Genomic DNA, 19565 nt, shown 5'->3' on the forward strand with positions numbered 1-19565 from the left:
TTTTTTCTTCTCGCTACTCTGAATAGACGATGGCCAAGAGGAAATATGGCAGGTCTTATTCCCTCGATGATACAGATTCCTGCAGCAATAAAGTCCTGATAGTACCAACCGGTCAAAGCTCCTCTAACGCAATCACTGATTTCTCTGTCAGAAAGGCGCATGCTTGCGATAGATGCAGACTGAAAAAAATCAAGTGTGACGGTTTAAAACCGAACTGTTCAAACTGTGCGAAAATTGACTTCCCTTGCAAAACCTCGGATAAACTGTCGAGGAGAGGTCTTCCAAAGGGGTATACAGAACTACTAGAAAAAGAGGTCGTCCGTTTGACAAATATGAATGCGAGTTCCAGCGCCAATGCAAATTCTAATTTGCCGTTCATTAATGATACATTTTATTGTTTTGATAATTACAACACTCAGTCTGAAAATCAAAGGTTTTTGGGACATTTGACATGGAATATTCTAACTAATACTTTTCCTACTCAAAAAGCAGTAGTTTTTACAGACGATCGAAATAATATTGATCTACAACTGCAACTGTTAACAAATTTTTTGAACCTGAATGGTGACTTTAATCATCTCCCAAATTTTCTTTTACTTAAATATGATTATAACCTTCAGTTTTTGAAAAATTTGTTGTCTGTCATTATTAAAGATTTTTTTAAAAGGCAAAATTCTTTGCTACTTCTATTATACCCTACAAATTTATGGAAAAATTTGCTATTAGACAAGATTAATTCAACCGCAATGACAGGTGAACCCATAACTCTACTGGCGTTACTTTATATTATTCAATTTACTTGGTCTTGTTTTGATGATTTCAAGCTTTTTAAAGTCACGAAGCTTATTGTTTCTCTGACAACAAACAGCAAATTAGACTTGAAAGTTTTGCAATTGGTTAACTTATCCATCTTTTATTTTATGGGCGCCTCTGTTGACTCTTGTAAAAGTAAAAGCTCGTTAACAGAACATTCAAATGTAAATTCAGTAATATGGACCAATGATTTGCTAAACCTAAACTTTACAAATATTTTGAATATGGGATTGTACATAAATCCCAAAAATTTAATTCCTATATCAGGCAACAATAATAATAATAAATCTAATGAAGAGGATGATAGAATAGTGACATTTTGGTGCTTTCAATTCTTAAGCTCATGGTGGTCCTTAATTCAAGGTTTACCAAAGTCCAACTTTTTAACTGAAGAATTTCAACCGAAATCAATCTCGGTTCTAGAAATCCCCAGGCTGAAGCCCTTTGAAATTTTGTTAAACTTCATCATATATTCTTTGGATGGATGTAATTTGTTGAATATCTCATCTTTAAATGTTTCGGACCCAAATTTCCAATTTTTCCAGAATGAACTGGAAAGCTTTAAAAAAAATTTATTACTGTGGAACCTTTATCACAATTTGAGTGATCACGATAACTTCCGATTCTTAACATCCAGTTCAAATAAAAAACTAACAACAAATTTACTACTTAAGAATTTGACGGGTCTAAATCACAAACTCAATCAACCTGATTTTGTGGAGATTCAATTAACTTTATTTTACTTGAGTTTAAAATTAATGACTTTAAAGGAAGGGGACCAAGATTTGAAGAAAGAGGATATCTCGTTAGAGATATTGTCCCTATATTTTTTAATTCTTACAGATGACTCTAATAATGATGATAATCAACAGTTACAACCACAGCAACTAAATCTCTACCATTTTACGCCCTTCAATAGTATTGACATTATTGACTTATGTTTAAACAATTTAAACAATTGGTCATTATCACTTAAATACGAAAGTGGTCAAAACCAGCCCCACTCAAGTAAAATAAAGTTTGAAAAATTTCAAAACTTTTTAAATCACTGGTGTCCAATATGGTACTATGATGAATTTTCCACAAACCCTTTTTTACAAATCCTCAAAATCAATTTCAAATTACTTCCTTTTGAGACAATCCATTACTCACAAGAAGAGCAACGATTGTTAATAAGTTTGAATAAATTGAGATATTTGGATGCCGTATCGAGCTTTAATTCAAGTTCAGTCAAGTCGAATTTCGCGTCTAAGGTCAATACCCAGCTAAACCTTTTGCAACACTCGAGTTCTAACTCCAATTTCCTAGATGCGTCACCATACGATTTTAATAAAATTTTTATGAACAACTTTGAAAACTATGACTACGAAACAGATGAAGGATATGCGGAAGATGATGATGAAGAGGATAGTGACAGTGACAATAGCTTACCACTAGAAATTCCTTTTAAAAAAAGTAAAAATAAATGCAAGAATAGGAATAAAGAGCTTTCACAAAGGTTATCCCTATTTGAAAACAGAGATAGCAATTCGGTAGATTTCAACACAGATACAAATTTAAATTTAAACCCTGATTCGCCATCAGTTACGTCTTCTAAGAAAAAATATTTAGATCATATTATTTTAGATAACCGAGACATCGTTAGCAACCATGACTCCAGTAAACAAAAATTCAAGATCCAGAATATTTTGAACTCGACCTTCTAACATTACGCTCCTTCGTATTACTCATTCAGCTCTTCCTCTGATAGCAGTGAATTTTCGAGGGTCACGTCGTGACTCATATGCTTTCTTGTTCCGTTTCGTTTCGAGATGACAAAAAACTGGTCATTTTTTCCGTTAAGTGCAACTCACAGCAGTATCGGCCGCTGAGAAATGCCCGGACAAATTTTTTTGAGCCGGATTGGTCACCGTTTCTTTCTTCGGCGCGGCTTCCCATTCCCGTCCATCCAAAAAAATCTACCTATATAAATCGACTTTTCACCTCTAAAGGCAGTTTATTCCTTGTATGTCCTTTAAGTACAGTTAATAACGAGCAATTTTTTTTTTTTTTTTTAGCCATCTACCCATCAACTTGTACACTCGTTACCATGTCAACCACAGCATCCACGCCTTCATCTTTACGTCATTTGATTTCTATAAAAGATCTTTCTGATGAAGAATTCAGAATCTTAGTACAAAGAGCTCAACATTTCAAGAATGTTTTTAAAGCAAATAAAACGAATGATTTCCAATCCAACCATCTGAAACTATTGGGTAGAACTATAGCCTTAATATTTACTAAAAGATCAACTAGAACGAGAATTTCGACCGAAGGTGCAGCCACCTTCTTTGGTGCCCAACCGATGTTTTTAGGTAAAGAGGATATTCAGCTTGGTGTCAATGAATCATTTTACGATACCACCAAGGTTGTATCATCTATGGTTTCATGTATTTTTGCCCGTGTGAACAAACATGAAGACATACTTGCTTTTTGCAAGGATTCCTCTGTACCGATCATCAACTCTCTATGTGACAAATTCCACCCTTTGCAAGCAATTTGTGATCTTTTAACAATAATCGAAAACTTCAATATATCTCTAGATGAAGTAAATAAGGGAATCAATTCAAAATTGAAGATGGCATGGATTGGTGATGCCAATAATGTCATAAATGATATGTGCATCGCATGTCTGAAATTCGGTATAAGTGTCAGTATTTCCACTCCCCCCGGTATTGAAATGGATTCCGATATTGTCGATGAAGCAAAGAAAGTTGCTGAGAGAAACGGTGCGACATTTGAATTAACACACGACTCTTTAAAGGCCTCCACCAATGCCAATATATTAGTAACCGATACTTTCGTTTCCATGGGTGAAGAATTTGCGAAACAGGCCAAGCTGAAACAATTCAAAGGTTTTCAAATCAATCAAGAACTTGTCTCTGTGGCTGATCCAAACTACAAATTTATGCATTGTCTGCCAAGACATCAAGAAGAAGTTAGTGATGATGTCTTTTATGGAGAGCATTCCATAGTCTTTGAAGAAGCAGAAAACAGATTATATGCAGCTATGTCTGCCATTGATATCTTTGTTAATAATAAAGGTAATTTCAAGGACTTGAAATAATCCTTCTTTCGTGTTCTTAATAACTAATATATAAATACAGATATAGATGCATGAATAATGATATACATTGATTATTTTGCAATGTCAATTAAAAAAAAAAAATGTTAGTAAAACTATGTTACATTCCAAGCAAATAAAGCACTTGGTTAAACGAAATTAACGTTTTTAAGACAGCCAGACCGCGGTCTAAAAATTTAAATATACACTGCCAACAAATTCCTTCGAGTTGTCCAATTTCACCACTTTTATATTTTCATCAACTTCAGCAGATTCAACCTTCTCACATAGAACATTGGAATAAACAGCCTTAACACCACTTTCAAGTTTGCACAGCGTAATATGAGGAATTTTGTTTTGACAACACAACCCTTTAATTTTCTCATTGTTTTCATCAATTATGCATCCATCTTTATCTTTAGACAGTTCCACTACAATAGCAATGATTTTTTCATCCCAACATAGTTTTTCGAGCCTAAAATTCAGTTTGTCGGTCGTTTTTACCTGCGTATTTTGGTTATTACCAGAGCCTTGTGCATTTTCTATGCGGTTGTTATTGTACTCCGTTATCTGGTCAGTGTATCTGTTACAATATGATTTCCACAACTTTTTTGCCTCTTTTTCACGGGACGACATGACATGACCTAATGTTATATGAAGTTCCTTCTGAACTTTTCCACTAGCTAGTAAATGCTTGAATTTCTCAGTCAGCTCTGCATCGCTAGCAATACACCTCTTGACCAATTCAATAATTTCATCGTAGTTTTCTATTTTAGCTGAGATATATGTAGGTTTAATTAACTTAGGCGTTTTTTGTTGATTATTGTTGCCTTTACCAACTATTTTTCTCACAGTAGGTTTGTAATCTAAGCTCCTTCTGAACGCTGTCTCAATTTCATCATCTTTCGGGATCTCTGGTACCAAAATTGGATAAGCTTTATGAATTTCATTGAGGATTTGTTTCGCATTGGTTAATGAAGAGTCTGCTTGTCCAAAATCTAACTCTATCATTAAATCAAACATATTATCTGGTGATTTGTCTAAATTAACAGGTTGATATCTTTTCAAAAACCCATTCATGATGCCTACCACTTTCTTCTCTCCTAATTCGTCCCATTTAATACTTTGGTGATTGTTACCTCTTTTGATTACTCTTTGCAGTGTTATGTCTCTTATTTCCGATAGTTTGTCATATGGCGCGAATGACACGCCGATTACCTTGATGTTCGTATCATACACCAAATAATCTTCTTTTAGTTCATTCAACCATTCAAATAATTGCTTTCTTTCGCGGAATTGGTGATTGTTTCTGTCAACTATGACACATTTGATTTCTTTTTTGGATAATAGTTCCAATGATTTTTTCATTAATTGAGATTTATCTTTACCTGTAATATCATCATTTTGAATATGACCCCAGCTGTCAGGGAACAAATTCACTAATGTCTGGGAAGTTGTTGTTTTGCCACATCCAATAACTGATATTGGAAAGATTAAAAATTTAGTGCGTTCGTCTACTTTATCATAATCAATGGCGTTTTTTAATTCCAACTCGGCCACTTTTTCGTGGTTTAAGATTTCCAGCCCACTCATGCCATATGATTGTAGAAACTTATTTCTCAATTCAATCACACCAAAACCTTTCAAGTAATTCTCACAGATCTTGGGTGATGACTCCAATATTGGGATTGCGAAATCAAGATACTTGTTGGTTATAAATTTATGCTTTCTAAATTTAAACACTCTTGACTTGTTGGAAATATAGTCTTTAGTAACTTCTCTCCACTGACGGTACATCAAATACGGTTCTTCAAATTTATACTTGAAAAAAAATGGCTTTTCAGTACTCTTCAAGTGGCACCTGATAACAAAACCTTCAATCTCTTGCCCTTCAAAAGATCCGGTTGCAGAGCAGTTATCTAGGAACTTTTTCAAATCCTCCAAGGTGTTCGATGTAATGCATTGGACGCACCTGAATCCGTATTTACTCGCCATTTGCGAAACATCTTTCATATCCCAAGTTTCAAATTCCGCTTTATTAACATTTACACCATGTAAGTATAGGCCAGCTTTTTCAAGGGGATACTCTAAGATGTGTTCTTCAAATGAATCATCGCAATATTCTGCCACAGCGGTGACATTATGGGTATATAGCATTCTAGCAAAATCACTTCGATTGATGTTCATTGCCGCCAGTTGTCTTAAAAGTTGCTTCTCACCTGCTTCTGCATGGTTCCTGTCTACGTCTGCTCTGGGTCCAGTAGAATGCTTCGAACAAACTACCAAGGTACCATCTTCTAAACCAGATATAAAAATGATACAACCATTGGCTTTTATAGTGACATCGTAAGGCCCTGTACAGTTCTCTTCAATCCAATTCCACTTGGTAAAGTTGACCTCGCCTACATTGAAAAACTTATCGTATCCTCTAGCAACAATAACTGGATTCGTTGTATCATCGCTAATAAATAAGCCTCTTGCATTACATGGCAAAGTGATAGTATTTTTGCCATAATCCCATTCGTTAAATTTCCATGAAATTACTTTCTTATTGCTGTGTGATAAGTCACAAACCCTTCTATAAGCTCTGCCTCTACCGGATAGTTTTTCTGCCTTTTCTAACTCGTTAACAAGCTGAGTTACTGTTCTTTTACCGTCATATGGGCTAGGCATCGCTTCTTCGTATGAATACTTTTATGATCACTAAAGTCAAAGTGTAGATTTTCAAAGAAAGAAAGACTATGCAAATGCGTAAAATTTGCTCGAAGCAATTCTCAACAGAATGGAATGAATTAGATGCTCTTCTGTATACTTTCTTTGGGATAAACTCATAGTGAAATTTTATCAATGGAAAAGTACGCGGCCGGCCCGCTGGAACATAAAGATAATTTACTGAAACAGTGTGCTTAAACGTATTTGAAAACCAAGGTGAATGTACCCTTAAAGTGCTGGCAGTGAATAGCAAAGGTCCATTAAAGTGTTCTGGTTTTATAATATCAAAAGCATTTATAGAAATGCCCGCTGAAATTGACATTGATGAAGCTGACGTATTAGTTTTATCACAGGAGTTACAAAAGACAAGTAAACTCACTTTCGAAATCAATAAATCTTTGAAAAAAATTGCAGCTACATCCAATCAATCCAGTCAACTCTTCACTCCTATTCTTGCTAGAAATAATGTTTTAACCACATTACAAAGAAATATTGAAAGTACATTGAATTCCGTTGCCTCAGTTAAGGATCTAGCAAACGAAGCTTCCAAGTATGAGATCATTTTACAAAAGGGTATTAATCAAGTCGGTTTAAAGCAATACACCCAAGTAGTACATAAGCTAGATGATATGTTGGAAGACATTCAGTCTGGACAAGCCAATCGAGAAGAAAACTCAGAATTCCATGGGATTTTAACTCACTTGGAACAATTGATCAAACGTAGCGAGGCTCAACTAAGAGTATATTTTATTTCAATTTTGAACAGTATTAAACCGTTTGATCCACAAATCAATATCACCAAAAAGATGCCATTTCCATACTACGAGGACCAGCAGTTAGGCGCTTTATCGTGGATTTTAGATTATTTTCATGGAAATTCAGAAGGTTCTATTATACAGGACATACTCGTCGGTGAAAGGAGTAAATTAATCCTCAAGTGCATGGCATTCCTTGAACCTTTTGCCAAAGAAATCAGCACTGCAAAAAACGCCCCGTATGAGAAGGGCAGTAGCGGGATGAACAGCTACACGGAGGCCTTATTAGGCTTCATCGCCAATGAAAAATCACTAGTAGACGACCTCTACTCTCAATATACAGAAAGTAAACCCCACGTCTTGTCACAGATCTTGTCGCCTTTAATTAGCGCATATGCTAAGCTTTTCGGTGCAAATTTGAAAATTGTACGAAGCAACCTCGAGAACTTTGGATTCTTTAGTTTTGAGCTAGTGGAAAGCATAAATGATGTGAAAAAATCTCTTCGAGGCAAGGAACTACAAAACTATAATTTATTGCAAGATTGTACGCAAGAAGTACGTCAAGTAACACAGTCATTATTCAGAGATGCCATTGATAGGATTATCAAAAAGGCAAATTCTATTTCTACTATTCCTTCCAATAATGGTGTCACTGAAGCAACTGTAGATACCATGTCAAGACTAAGAAAGTTCAGTGAGTACAAAAACGGATGTTTAGGCGCCATGGACAATATCACACGTGAAAATTGGTTACCATCCAATTATAAGGAGAAAGAATACACTTTGCAAAACGAGGCTTTAAATTGGGAAGATCATAATGTATTACTATCATGTTTTATAAGTGATTGCATAGACACTTTGGCAGTTAATCTTGAGAGAAAGGCACAAATAGCACTGATGCCTAACCAAGAGCCAGATGTGGCTAATCCTAATAGCTCTAAAAATAAGCACAAGCAACGTATTGGATTCTTCATTTTAATGAACCTGACGCTTGTTGAGCAGATCGTGGAAAAGTCAGAATTAAACTTAATGTTAGCTGGAGAAGGTCACTCCAGATTGGAACGGCTGAAGAAACGTTATATTAGTTATATGGTATCAGATTGGAGAGATTTAACTGCAAATTTGATGGATTCTGTGTTTATTGATAGTAGCGGGAAGAAGTCAAAAGACAAAGAACAAATAAAGGAGAAATTTAGAAAATTCAATGAAGGATTCGAAGATTTAGTATCAAAAACAAAACAGTATAAGCTTTCAGATCCATCATTGAAAGTAACTTTGAAGTCAGAAATAATATCGTTGGTTATGCCCATGTATGAAAGATTCTACAGTAGATATAAAGACTCTTTCAAGAATCCTAGAAAGCATATCAAATATACCCCTGACGAACTAACTACTGTTCTTAACCAATTAGTGAGATAGATTGCGAACATCACTTTTCAAAAAGCAAAATTAAAGAAAAGAACGTACCATAAACAGATATAAACATATATATGTATAACAATTAGAGTTTCTAATATTTTATGTTTGCTCTGGACGCCAGATGTAAGAACAGGAAGGGATGACGTAGGAACCTTGTGCTAGACTAAAGGGTACTCTCATTTATACTTTGTAATCCAGATTCATTATCTAACGTATTAATCAGTACTTTCTCGGGTGAAGAAAGTCTTGAAATAAATCTTTCCTCGGAATCAGAATTCTTAGAGCTTTCCGTTAATCCTGAGCCCTGTGTGAAAATGTCATTATTATGATCTGATTCGGCAGAATTTTGTGCATTAGCTGCATTCAAGAAATTCTCGTTACTTCCCAAAAGTGGAGAAAACTGATTGTTATCGTTATCGTTTTGTAAAGGATGCCAAGCAGAGGAATTTCTAGCGTACGGCGCAGTGATATCAATCGTAGTATCTACTGAGGGTTCAAGTAGATCAACGTATGAATCATTAGGCCTTAAAAAGGAGTCTTCATTAACTTTATTAGTCAACGTTTCCGTTTTACTCAGTAATGGTTCCATGTTCAACTTGTCCTTGCTTATATTAATTCCTGAATAGTCAAAAGAGGATCTAGCTGAGGCGGGGGTGCTCGAAGTATTTGTAGAATGTCGATTTAGTTCATTTTTATCATGATTTTTAAGTTCGTCTTCTATTAAAACTTGATTTAAATCTGTGAAAAAAGGATTATCGTGTCTTATTGTGGACGGTAAATTATCTTGAACACTTTCCCTTCTATTCAATGATCTTAATGATTCATTGCTCAGATTTCCTAAAGCTGAATGCGCAAATCCGCTATTATTTGGTGAGCTATGTAATGAAGACGATAGGCTTAATACTCTTTTTCTGTTCTTTTCGTTACTTTGATTCCCAGTGGATGTCGAGTCTTTGCTTTCCTCGCGTTGTGGGGTTGATAAACTTTTCACGTCCCTATTTTCTCTCTTTTTAGGAGTTGTCTCTCTTTTGTGTTTATTTTCTTCTATCTTTGACATCGATTCTTTTTTATTCAAAGTTTCTGAAGAATTCTTATCCGAATTTTTATTTGGATGGGAAGCTTTTAAACTTGGAGGCGTCGGATGTTTGGAATTAGGCCTCCTTTTTTGATTGTTGTCATGCAACACAGTATCCTTATAAGATGGTGGATCCCGTGGTAAGATGCTCGACTCTGATGAAGATACCTCAGTAGTAGTGGTTCCGGAAGCAGCATCAGATATGAAATCGGAAGAAAAGTCAAAATCTGGCGGAGGCACTTCCATATTTGACATTGGCGATGTTATTGGAGAGAGCGGGATTGCCTGGGGTGATGCTAATTCTCTTTGCAAACTCTCCGGTTGATATATGTTGGATTTCAACTTTGCAGAATTGAAGATGGTATTATCACTCGGATGGGATTTTGAGTTCCTATTGAATTGCCTAGAGTTTCTGGTCAATGAAGTGGAAGGTAAATGTGGGATTAAAATGTCTAATGGTTGGACATTGGGCGAAAGTACTGGAGACGAAAGGACTTCCTTGGGAAAGAAAATATTAGAGTTATGGTATAGATTTATATTGTCATCAGACGATTCCAATATTGAGGAAATTGAGGAATCTGTTTCTTTTGGAAAAGAAGCAGGATGTCCATCATAGCTCGGTAAAAGGGTATTTGCATGCGAGCACAATCTATGTAAAACATGTATTGGCGAGTCAATACTAATTTCGTAATGTTTCCTTTTATTATCTACTACTCTAGACAGTCTCAGGCAAATTTTAATCCAATGGTTTGCTTTGATGTTTTCATAAGAAGTATCTGGATGCAATTGCTGATGGTTGTTGAAACGACTCGGAATAAAAATCTGGTACTCATACTCTTTATTCACTAAATCACCATTCTTTGGATCCTGCAACAGGTTCCCCATATTCTTGGCCTTTGACAAATTTGCATCATTGGGCAAGTTCGGTAATTTAGGACCTTTCTGTTCTGTCAATAAAAATTTCTTGGTGGGCTCCATCCTATGAACCTTCTTTTCTCTACAATAATACTCCATTGTCTCTGTCACATAAATTCTTATTCTATGCAACGTAACTTTATCGAGGGGAGCGAATTTGAACGTGATAGGCAGAAAAGCATCTAAAATAATATCCTTTGATGCTATAACGATATCATAATATAATTGGTTTTCCCAATCTCTAGATATGATAATCGGCTCACTTTCTTCCACAGAATTATGAGCCTGTGTCCGTACGATATTAACCACTTGCCGGGCGCTAATGTTTGATTTAAAGGCACCAGGTCTCTCTATACTGGCAAATAAGAAGTATTCCACAAATCCGAAATCAGCTTTAATAGATTCTGGGTATGCTTGAGGAATTAGTTCTTCGAAAGCATAAATATAGTCGCCTGGTTGAAAGACAAAAAATTCTCCTCCAGACCCGCTGGTGAAGTTGTTGCTTGTCATTGCCAGATGATTGCTACTGGTGGGGATATGATGACCATGATGCGATGCTGCATCATTATGGGTAAAGGTGTTATTCAACAAGTCGGAAAAGATGGAAGTGGTCGTAGGTTTATAGTTGTGGTGAGACACGGAAGGAGACGTGGCTCTCTTCAATAAATTTATCGGGGATAGGTTTCTTGATGGTCCATTGGAAGAAGTGACTGACGAAGATCTAGATCTTTGTCTACTTTCTCTGTCTTTTACGTTGACAGAGGAATTTCCAGGTGCACCTAGAGGTGACAAGTTCAACGAGGACAAACCTGATATAGAATTTTTTCTGCTTGTTATAGTTTCATTATCAGACAGTGTTCTATAAAGAGAGGCACCACTTTCCTTCGTCAAAAAATTATTAGCTGCATTGTTGCTCTCATTAGGTGCGGAAGCATCCATCTTTTTCTTGCTCTTCTGTTCAGTTGGCGGATATAGAGCCCATGTATGGTCTACAATATCTTTGATTTCCACGAATTCTTGTCTTTTAGGAGGGATACCTTCAGGCCATTCAGTTCTAGAATATCCTTTGAACGAAAGACTTATGCTTTTCAGCTTTGTGGGTTTCAGTATTCTTACCACTAGACAGCCCCGAAGAACAACCGAGGGATATTCCGTCTTCTGAGGGTCAAAGCCTTGGAGGAAAACAACTGGTTCAGCTAAATGAATAAAAAGCTGTAATGATGAACTTTGTGCCAAGGGTGTAGCATCGAGGGGGATATCAATATCCTTTTCCATGGGAAACAATGGAGATGAGATAGATTGGTCCATGGGCATCTTGAAAAATGACTGATCTACAATGAGAAAGGCTGGAAAAAAAAAAAAGATGTTTCAACGTTAAAAAAATAAAGGACTAACGGTAATGAATAGCGAAGTCTACAGACTAATTTGCCCTTTTTAGTCTCTCTCAATACTCACAGACTGCTTGTAGCGTAATTAGTACCTATTCTTAAAAGACGAAAAGGAGAACTAGCCAAGTCTTTTTTTTTTCCCAAATTGGACCATATCGGATTAAATTTCTTTTTTCCGAAACTGCAAATCCTCCAGAGAATGTTTTAATAAAGGAAAACCAATGAAAGACATTTAGCAGAATAACAAAGCAAAAAGAAATGACAGTGAAGAGTGATAGGTGAAGGCGTTGAGAAATGAGAGTTGTTGCCATGGAGGAATGGGTACTGAACCCTCTCACAGAGGCGTCACTAATTTAAAAAAGGAAAAAGGTGTTATATGTATTGGGGAAAGGAGCGATGAATTTTTGGGTGATGAATGAAACAGTGGGATGAGATGAACTACAGCAATATGGTTTGGTCTTAACGGCTGTCATGACAAACTATTGATCAGGGCCAGTATTTGTATCATTATTGTTATAATTGAGAATGAAGAAAGGTTAGCCGCTGAGAGAACCTTCTTCAAATTATGTTTTTTTTGCTTTTTTTCTTTTTGGGACGGCGCGCGATAGATGGCGCAAGGGAGTTGCTCTCCGTTCGACATCAATAAATTGGTTATAAAGTGACGTATTTGGTTCCTTTTTAGTAATTGATGAAGAGTGCGGGATGGCCTATACAAGGAAGAGTCGATTTAGTGCCGGAGAATACACGCCCTGACGTTTGTATAAATGCATTTCCCCAAAAAAAAGCATTCCGGAAATCTCTCCGTGGTGGAATTGCCGAAGGAAGCTCTCCAAGATTCTTTAACTGCTGCTCAGATTACTTTCAAGAGATATGCCCACCCCAATGGCAATGCCGGTAGCGCAGAGAGGCCGAGACATCTAAAGGTGGAATCTGCGCCTGTCGTGAAATCTGAGCCTTCTTTGCCGAGGATGAGACAACCGGAACCGAGAAGTATAAATCATCAATACTCTAGGGAAACGCTTCCAGGCCATTCTGAAGCCTTTTCCGTACCGACGACTCCTCTGCAGACAATCCATTATGATGTAAGGAATAAAGCGTCAAATTCGCCAAGTAGTATAGCAGCTGCAGAGACAGCTGCATACCTAGCCCACACAAATTCATTTAGTAACAGATCATCCGGTGTCGGCAGCCGGGATCCAGTTATGGATACTGAAACAAAACCGCCACGTGCTCCTTCAGCCTTGAAAAATGAGCTGCAATTGAACAGAATGAGGATACCTCCGCCGTCATATGATAATAATGTTCGTTCACGATCTATTTCGCCACAAGTATCCTACTCTACCTCGCTGTCATCATCGTGTTCCATAAGTTCCGATGGAGAAGAAACTTCTTATAGAGAAAAAAGCACCGATGAGGCATTTCCTCCTGAACCTTCCATGTCTTCTTATAGTCTTGCGTCCAAAGCCTCAGCAAAGGCTTCTCTAACGGACCCCTCACAGCGGCAGCAAGAGTCAGACTATACGGCAATGAATAAACTCAATGGAGGAAATATAATATATAAAGGCACTTTACCCGACCTAATACCGCGAAGCCAAAGGAAGACAAGTAAACCCAGGTTCAAGCACAGGCTTTTACGATCACCTGAGCAGCAGCAAGAAAACTTATCACGTGTGTATTCGGACCAAACGCAGAATGGTAGGGCAATCATAAACACGCAGCAAAATGTAAAGTTAAAGACAACTATGAGGCGCGGGAAGTACGCAATTACAGACAATGATGAAACTTTTCCCTACGACAGAAAGTCTGTATCATCAGACTCAGACACAGATGAAGATTCTAATGTGATGGAAATCAAGGACAAGAAGAAGAAAAGTCGTCGCTCTAAGATAAAGAAGGGGTTGAAAACAACAGCAGCTGTAGTTGGGAGTAGTACCTCTGTCCTTCCGTTCCCTCATCACCATCATCATCACCATCAGCTCCATAACCCGAATTCTCATCACTTACACACGCACCATCATACAAGTTCTCACAAATTCAATGAAGATAAACCGTGGAAATCTCATAGAGATCTCGGGTTTATTACCGAACAAGAAAGAAAAAGATACGAGTCTATGTGGGTATCAAACAGATACTCGTATTTGCGCTTGCTGCCGTGGTGGCCCTCTCTCGCGAATGAAGACGACGAGTCTCACTTACAGCCCTTAAATTTACCGCAAGACGGCCTGATGCTTAACTTAGTCGTAAAAGATATATGGTATCGATCAAACCTACCCAGGGATCTTCTAGTGCAAATATACAATATGGTCGACACAAGAAAAGACGGTACCTTAGACAGAAAATCGTTTATAGTGGGCATGTGGCTGGTTGATCAATGTCTCTATGGCCGAAAGCTAACGAATGAGCTGGACCAGAGAGTTTGGAATAGCGTTGACGGCTATGTTCTCGGTACAATTAACGTGAAGCCTGCCACTTCCGATCACTATCACAACGCTAATAACCCTCTAGATAAGCCATCAAAGCTTTCAGTCCGACAGGAATTGAAAAACATCAAACGCGATCTCAGAAATGTCAGAATATGATGCCTGGCATTATTTGCAGAAGTTCTCTTCCTGTGTTAATAATGAATGACGATGAGTTAACAATGACCCTTATGTATACAACGAAAGGACGAATGAAAGAAATGAAAATATTATCTTTTTTTTTTTTTTTCTCAATTTTCCTTCACTTTTAGAAGTTTTTCCGTTCCGCGGATTTTGTTCGTCGGACCTTTTGCTTTATTTGTCTCCAGATCTCTCGAGCATAATGGTCGTTTTTCATTTCATGCTTATAGTCTTTGTCTTTCCAGCGGTACCCCCACCCCCTATCTTGGGCTATTTTCTAATTTCGTCCCTCGGATTATTTAATTCATATTCTCCCCACCTTTGTATTACTAAATTTATTTTCCAATGCTCTTTTCACTCATTCTTCCTTTTGCATATTTCTATCAGTATATATAGCGAATTGTATATATAAGCGTCTTGTTACCGGTATAGGAATTACCTGATAGAAAGAAATAGAACATAATAGGAGGAAGGGCAAACAGTGCGCCAAAACGAAAGATAGTAGAAGATGTTTAGAGTATTTGGTTCATTTGGATCAAAGGGTAATCAATCTTCTGGTGAAGAGCAATCAACAAAGACAAAACAGGTTCTGAAGCAGGCTAATGACTTTGAGATCGCCTTAAAGGCAATGGATTTTGTCCTTGATGATAGAACGGATGAAGGGTTGAATTTGCTGAAAAAAGCTGAAATGGAAACTGGTTCAGATCAAACTATCTTGACTTTGGCAAGAGGTGTTATTGAATTTCTTCAAGCCACTTTGAGTTTTGAAACTGAAGAAATGAAAAGAGCTGCAATTACTTTAGGCAAAGCTGAGCAAATGTCCTGGAAAAGTAAGCAAAATGCTGAAAAGACCAATTTTAGGAGCAGTTCAATATATCCTCCCGGTACTGTCTATGCTGTAACATATACTGAGTCATGTCTGTTGCATGCCTTGTTGATGTTATTTAGTGAAAGCATGATGGAAGCAGCCAAGGCTTTGCTAAAGTTAAGGAGGGCTTATACAATGTTACAAGATATCATGGTTACTGTCAAAAAAGCTGAACGATCGAAAAATTCGAGCTCTCCCTCTCCAAGCGAAAAGAGCCAAGAGTCATGCGGAAGTTTTGTTTCTGCAGAGACAACTTTCATATCGGTTGATATACCATACAAATTGTCTTCCGAGGACAAGTCCAATCCACTCCTATTGGAATTTGCTGAAAAAATCTACACGATGAGAATGGGAAGGTTATCAGGTGCCCATATTGGCAATACTCCATCTTTTCATAGGTTAAGGGATGATTTGGGTTTACAGACGACTCCGTCTCAAGCTTCCGACCGCCATTCTGTTTCAGATGATTTCGATTTAGAACAGGCTACCATCGACGAATTCATCCATTCAGGTGCTAATTTATGCTATGGTATCTTGCAAGTCGTCTTATCCTTACTTCCACCTGCAATCGGTGCTGTGCTATCTATTGTTGGATTCAAGGGATCCCGTGAAGAAGGTTTGAGGCTAGTTTGGAAGGCTACAAAGGAGAGAAATGTTCACGGGTGTATAGGTTTGTTAGGTCTGATGTTTTATTACGACGGTCCTTTCCAATTTACAGATGCTGACTTTGATATACCACCAAACGATAATGGATCGAGGGCTTTAAACAAAAGCAGAACAAACGATAGTAGCCTTTTACCAGGTTATATGGACAGTGCAACCTTATTGCATCCTGGAAAAATTCTGGAGGACGCATTACTAAAAGCAAGAGCACTTTTTCCTAATAGTGCCCTGTGGCTGCTAAATGAGGCCAAAATGCTTGCTGGAAAGGGCAGGCTTCGTGATTCTCTGGCCCTAATGGACTCTATTGATGTCAATAGTATCCGTATGAGACAAGTGAAATCGTTGATGGTGTTTGAACGTGCGATCCTTTTAGTCAACTTACACGAATACAACAGAGCTGCCGATGATTTAATAAGTTTGCTTGATATTAGTGATTGGTCTCACGCATTGTACACTTATTTTGCGGGTTGCTGTTACTTGGAAAATTGGAGGATGACACAATTAGGCTTATTAAATGACGGTAAAGAACAATTCTATAAAGAGCGGGCTCGAGAACTCATATTTGACGCTCCATCTTTGTTAGGTAAGAAAACGTTCAAATCCAAAAATCTTCCATTGGATAGATTCATGCTTAGAAAAGTTCAACAATTTAATAATATGCAGAAGAAATTAAACCTACAAGAACCACTAGACTCAATAGCAACATCACCTGTCCATGAACTGGCTTATTTCTACAACGGTTACAACAGGATGACTGAAAACGATTTAATTTTGACCAAAAAGATGTTGACAGAGTATCACAACCCCGCCATTGATTCGGAAGACCCAGATCAAGAGCTGATCAGAAACTTACTACTATCCTTGACCTTAAGAAGATTGGGGGATGCTGAAAGAGGTTTAGCCTTGTTAGATGACATTGTTCTGCCAAAAATATTCTACATTCAAAATGGCAAAGTCAAATATTTCAAAAAAACCGAAGACCCATGGGCATATCCAGCCGCTCTTTATGAGAGAGCTTTATTCTGTTGGAAACTGGGTGGCATGGAAAGTTTGAATGAATGTAGGGAATGGCTGCTAAGAGCCCAAAATTATGCCGCCGATTACGAATTGAGTACGCGTATCGGTATGAAGATCAAAGCCGCCCTTGATAGAGTTGAAAACGCGCTTGCTTAACCTTTTGCTTCTTCCGCCCCAACATTTTAGAAGTATGCATTTTTTTTTTTCTTTCGACTACTTACCTTCCCTTGCTAGCAGTTATTACAACCATCATTTTTTCGTGACGTTTCATAGTTTTTTTATATTTTTACGCAATGGGTTTCCCGAGTAGTTAGTTCTACGGTGTCGATATATATAGTGTTATGATTTTAAAAATGAACATATTTAAATTTTTGAACCTCCTTCTTAGTTATAGGCCAAGTTCATTACTCCCTAGGAAACAAAACCGGTCCATCGTAGAAATTTTTTTTATTTTACAAAAGGGTTATAGTAGAATCAAGACAATTTATTTATCACTGAGATATTGATCGAGTAGATGAATGGTCGCTCAAACTGCTAAACTGAAAGGCGACTTGTCATTCAACAACGTTTTCTATTCCTATCTAAACCTATCGTTAAGCAATCTTTCGACGCCCACCTCTTCGTATTCCTTTTTCCCAACCCACAGTTGGTGAAATGTTCCCAGACTTGTAAGTATACTACCGCCAAGCCATGACTGGTATTGCCTTTCGATAGTGTGCCCTGTTGTTAATATTCTAAATTTAAGGGATGGTAGTATTTTGTTTAGTTCTGTCATTAACCTATCACTTAATCCAGGAATAGAGGATGTACCGCCTGTAAGGACAACATTATGAGCTAGTGTCGCTCTTAGATCCACATCACTGCTCATTATAGACGAATAAACAAGATCCGCTAGACCAATCAATTCATTATTTTCTTTAGGAGGCTTTTCTTCTTCTAACGGTCTCTTACCGGTTTCATTTGGAGTGTCTGCACTATTTGCAGCCGGAGAAGTAGATTTGCTTACAGCTTCCTGTTCCTTTTCTTCAGTTGGTGTAACTTTCTTGTCTGATTTGTTCACTCCGCTTGGCTTGGTTCTTTTTAGCGGCACGTAATCATTCCGCCAAGTTTTCACAACTCCAGAGTTCGAGCGAGGCCAATTTGCTGGGATGTCATCTTCTTTTGGAAGGAAAAGCTCTTCAGCAAAGCCGTAACGAGTTTCGTTGTCAAAAACAATCTCCTCATTCCAAGGACTTTCAATAGATCTTTTAGCCGTAGAACTTAATTCTGTTTTCGTTTCTTCCAAAGTTTTTGTTGGGCATATATGACAAAGTGTTTCTTTGCACTCTTGAAAGAACCCTCGGTTATTGGCGTAATCATACAGCGATTTATCAACCTCATAGTCGAATGTTTTTTTTATAAACTCTGGTTTTCTTTGCTTGATTGCGAAAAGTGGTATGATTTCTTTGGGTTCCAATGCCTTTTTAATCAAGTGATTGATAAATTTCCCAGCAATAAAATTTCTTCTTGTACTCTTTGATAATGTCATACCATCCACTATTGGACTGACGCTGCAAGTATCATGTCCAATATCAACAACCAAACAATTGGGTCTACCTGCTGCAAAAGAAACGCATGTCGATGTGGGTGCTAAGTAACAGGCTTCAAATTGCATGCCTTCTAAGAGCACTTCTAAAGATTTTTTCCTGTTTTCTGTGCTATTCCAAACGGGCTCAGTTAACAGAGCTGGTATTCCGGAGTTGGAATTCAAATAGAGTTCGTTCTGCAATGCCCATTGCCACTGTTCTTGTGCGGTATCCCAGTCTATGACTAGACCGTTCTCGATAATAGGTTTCAGTTCATAATCTTTTCTTGGAATTCCAATTGATTGTTCAGAAAATATTTTCTTATTGCCTTCATCTGCAGTGTATTTACCGTAAACAGAGGGCAGAATTGATTGAGGGAAGTCAGAACCCGAATAGCCAATATTTGTTGTGTATGAGCCAGGATCAATGACTACTGCGGAAACTTCGTCGCCGCCATAAACTTGCAAAGCAGCATTGGACATAGTTATGCTTTTCACCGCCTTATAACGAAGACTCTTTTTTTGCCTAAAATCCTTGGTTTTCTGTACATCTTGTTTTCTTTTTTTTCTTCTCGCTGTTTCGTCGTCTTCTCCATTTCTTATGTTCGTGTTACTTCAACTTCAAAATAGCTTTAAATGGGAACTTTTCAAAGAAAAACTAATGTAATCTAAC

General features: G+C 37.5%; 8 protein-coding genes across 8 annotated transcripts; 5 read left to right on the top strand and 3 right to left on the bottom strand.

Annotated features, from left to right (window-relative positions):
- Positions 1 to 29: 29 nt before the first annotated feature.
- Positions 30 to 2519, top strand: SIP4 (Sip4p; the record flags this gene model as incomplete). Its single annotated transcript, NM_001181522.1, has 1 exon — positions 30 to 2519. One exon carries the CDS (start codon positions 30 to 32, stop codon positions 2517 to 2519), a length of 2490 nt encoding a protein of 829 aa, NP_012446.1.
- Positions 2520 to 2902: 383 nt separating this feature from the next.
- ARG3 (ornithine carbamoyltransferase) lies at positions 2903 to 3919 on the top strand (the record flags this gene model as incomplete). The annotated part of the gene is made up of 1 exon (NM_001181521.1): positions 2903 to 3919. One exon carries the CDS (start codon positions 2903 to 2905, stop codon positions 3917 to 3919), a length of 1017 nt encoding a protein of 338 aa, NP_012447.1.
- A 186-nt stretch (positions 3920 to 4105) lies between these two features.
- On the bottom strand, positions 4106 to 6589 carry TRL1 (tRNA ligase; the record flags this gene model as incomplete). The annotated part of the gene is made up of 1 exon (NM_001181520.1): positions 4106 to 6589. The coding sequence occupies one exon, from the start codon at positions 6587 to 6589 to the stop codon at positions 4106 to 4108; it is 2484 nt and encodes an 827-aa protein (NP_012448.1).
- A 341-nt stretch (positions 6590 to 6930) lies between these two features.
- EXO70 (GTP-Rho binding exocyst subunit EXO70) lies at positions 6931 to 8802 on the top strand (the record flags this gene model as incomplete). Its single annotated transcript, NM_001181518.1, has 1 exon — positions 6931 to 8802. The coding sequence occupies one exon, from the start codon at positions 6931 to 6933 to the stop codon at positions 8800 to 8802; it is 1872 nt and encodes a 623-aa protein (NP_012450.1).
- A 163-nt stretch (positions 8803 to 8965) lies between these two features.
- ALY2 (Aly2p) lies at positions 8966 to 12106 on the bottom strand (the record flags this gene model as incomplete). Its single annotated transcript, NM_001181517.1, has 1 exon — positions 8966 to 12106. One exon carries the CDS (start codon positions 12104 to 12106, stop codon positions 8966 to 8968), a length of 3141 nt encoding a protein of 1046 aa, NP_012451.1.
- Positions 12107 to 12944: 838 nt separating this feature from the next.
- TAX4 (Tax4p) lies at positions 12945 to 14759 on the top strand (the record flags this gene model as incomplete). The annotated part of the gene is made up of 1 exon (NM_001181516.1): positions 12945 to 14759. One exon carries the CDS (start codon positions 12945 to 12947, stop codon positions 14757 to 14759), a length of 1815 nt encoding a protein of 604 aa, NP_012452.1.
- A 529-nt stretch (positions 14760 to 15288) lies between these two features.
- Positions 15289 to 17484, top strand: IML2 (Iml2p; the record flags this gene model as incomplete). Its single annotated transcript, NM_001181515.1, has 1 exon — positions 15289 to 17484. The coding sequence occupies one exon, from the start codon at positions 15289 to 15291 to the stop codon at positions 17482 to 17484; it is 2196 nt and encodes a 731-aa protein (NP_012453.1).
- A 421-nt stretch (positions 17485 to 17905) lies between these two features.
- ARP4 (Arp4p) lies at positions 17906 to 19375 on the bottom strand (the record flags this gene model as incomplete). The annotated part of the gene is made up of 1 exon (NM_001181514.1): positions 17906 to 19375. The coding sequence occupies one exon, from the start codon at positions 19373 to 19375 to the stop codon at positions 17906 to 17908; it is 1470 nt and encodes a 489-aa protein (NP_012454.1).
- Between the last annotated feature and the right edge of the window lie 190 nt (positions 19376 to 19565).

Source organism: Saccharomyces cerevisiae, chromosome X (genome assembly GCF_000146045.2).
Source record: "Saccharomyces cerevisiae S288C chromosome X, complete sequence".
NCBI classification, from domain to species: Eukaryota; Fungi; Ascomycota; class Saccharomycetes; order Saccharomycetales; family Saccharomycetaceae; genus Saccharomyces; species Saccharomyces cerevisiae.